At 36.5% G+C, this 1,462-nt stretch overlaps 1 protein-coding gene across 1 annotated transcript; it reads left to right on the top strand.

Moving 5' to 3' along the window:
* The first annotated feature begins 357 nt into the window (after nt 1–357).
* Nucleotides 358–762, top strand: LOC123647231 (60S ribosomal protein L35a). The gene has a single exon (XM_045564535.1). The coding sequence runs from the start codon at nt 406–408 to the stop codon at nt 736–738; it is 333 nt and encodes a 110-aa protein (XP_045420491.1). The 5' UTR covers nt 358–405; the 3' UTR covers nt 739–762.
* Nucleotides 763–1,462: the final 700 nt, after the last annotated feature.

Raw genomic sequence — 1,462 nt, forward strand, 5'->3', positions numbered from 1 at the left:
ATGTTACCAAGAGTCAGAAGATTATGGAATTTGGTCTCAATTCTGTCACTCAGTTATTGTGTTGTCTTCTAATCAATAACTATTGTTTCTCTGCTTCACTGCCCTAATTTATGAAAAAGATTGTTTGGAGTAAATAATCTCTGAAGTTCCTGCCAACCTCAATCTGTAAATGAGATATGGTTTCTGTTCTCAGGGAATTCATAGCATTGTAGGAGAGAGTACAATAGTATAGAATGGTACAAGTATTGTAATAAATTTTAAAAAATGCAGGGAATGGAGGCAAAAATTTCTGCTGGCTAATAGGAAGCCCTCTTGGAGGAGATAGCATTTTAAATTGAATAAGAAAATTAGGCCATCTTGGAGCCTGTGGAGGTCTGCGGGGAACAGGACTCCTAAAAGGCAAATATGTCTGGAAGGCTGTGGTCGAAGGCCATTTTTGCTGGCTATAAGCGGGGTCTCCGGAACCAAAGAGAGCACACAGCTCTTCTTAAAATTGAAGGTGTTTATGCCCGAGACGAAACTGAATTCTATTTGGGCAAGAGATGTGCTTATGTATACAAAGCAAAGAACAACACAGTGACTCCTGGTGGCAAACCAAACAAAACCAGAGTAATCTGGGGAAAGGTAACTCGGGCCCACGGAAACAGTGGCATGGTTCGTGCCAAATTCCGAAGCAACCTTCCTGCTAAGGCCATTGGACACAGAATCCGTGTGATGCTGTACCCCTCAAGGATTTAAACTAATGAAAAGTAAATAAATAAAGAAAGAAAGAAAGAAAGAAAGAAAGAAAGAAAATTAGTAGAACATAATTTTCAAATAAAGATGGGGGATAAATTATTTCAGGTGAAATGAAAGCAATGAGAGAAGGTGTGGAATTTGGAAAGCTGAAGTGCCTATAGAACTTTCTGGTTCATGTGTCTCAGTAATTTTTTACATCAATCTTAGACAAAAGAAAAAAAGACTGTACAGATTCATTTACTAAGTAGTTTAAGTCCAAACAAATTGTAGTAGTTCACATGATATGCAACAAGTATCAGTATATTTTCCTTGAATATTTAAAAGATCTAGCAGGAGCACTTGGAATTTATTGCAGTGTATTTTGTCATAGTATATTCAGAATATGGCAAAGGAGGGATTTTGTTTTTGTTTTTGTTTTTACAGTGTAAGCTACATGTAAGACTATAAAATCCTAAAGAAAGCAGGACTTGCATGGTCTAGTCTATCTATGGACTAGAATGTAAAAAAAAATCCAGAAATTAGAGGTAATACAAAAAGTTTTCTGGTATCTAATTCCATCTTCTGGAGAAAGATTAAGGGATTCAGTTTTTTATATACAGCAATGTTTCTCCATCCTTTTCCCCCTCAATCTTTCATGCTAAATCCTTTCCCACTCTCACTGACTTCCAGTCTACCTCTATTACTTTTCAAATTCTGAATTACAAAAAATCCTGGAATTGGTTGC

This window comes from Lemur catta, chromosome 11, assembly GCF_020740605.2.
Source record: "Lemur catta isolate mLemCat1 chromosome 11, mLemCat1.pri, whole genome shotgun sequence".
Taxonomy (NCBI): Eukaryota; Metazoa; Chordata; class Mammalia; order Primates; family Lemuridae; genus Lemur; species Lemur catta.

What these genes read in the sequence shown, in the direction of transcription:
- LOC123647231 (XM_045564535.1), top strand. Translation starts at nt 406, where the DNA reads ATGTCTGGAAGGCTGTGGTCGAAGGCCATTTTTGCTGGCTATAAGCGG.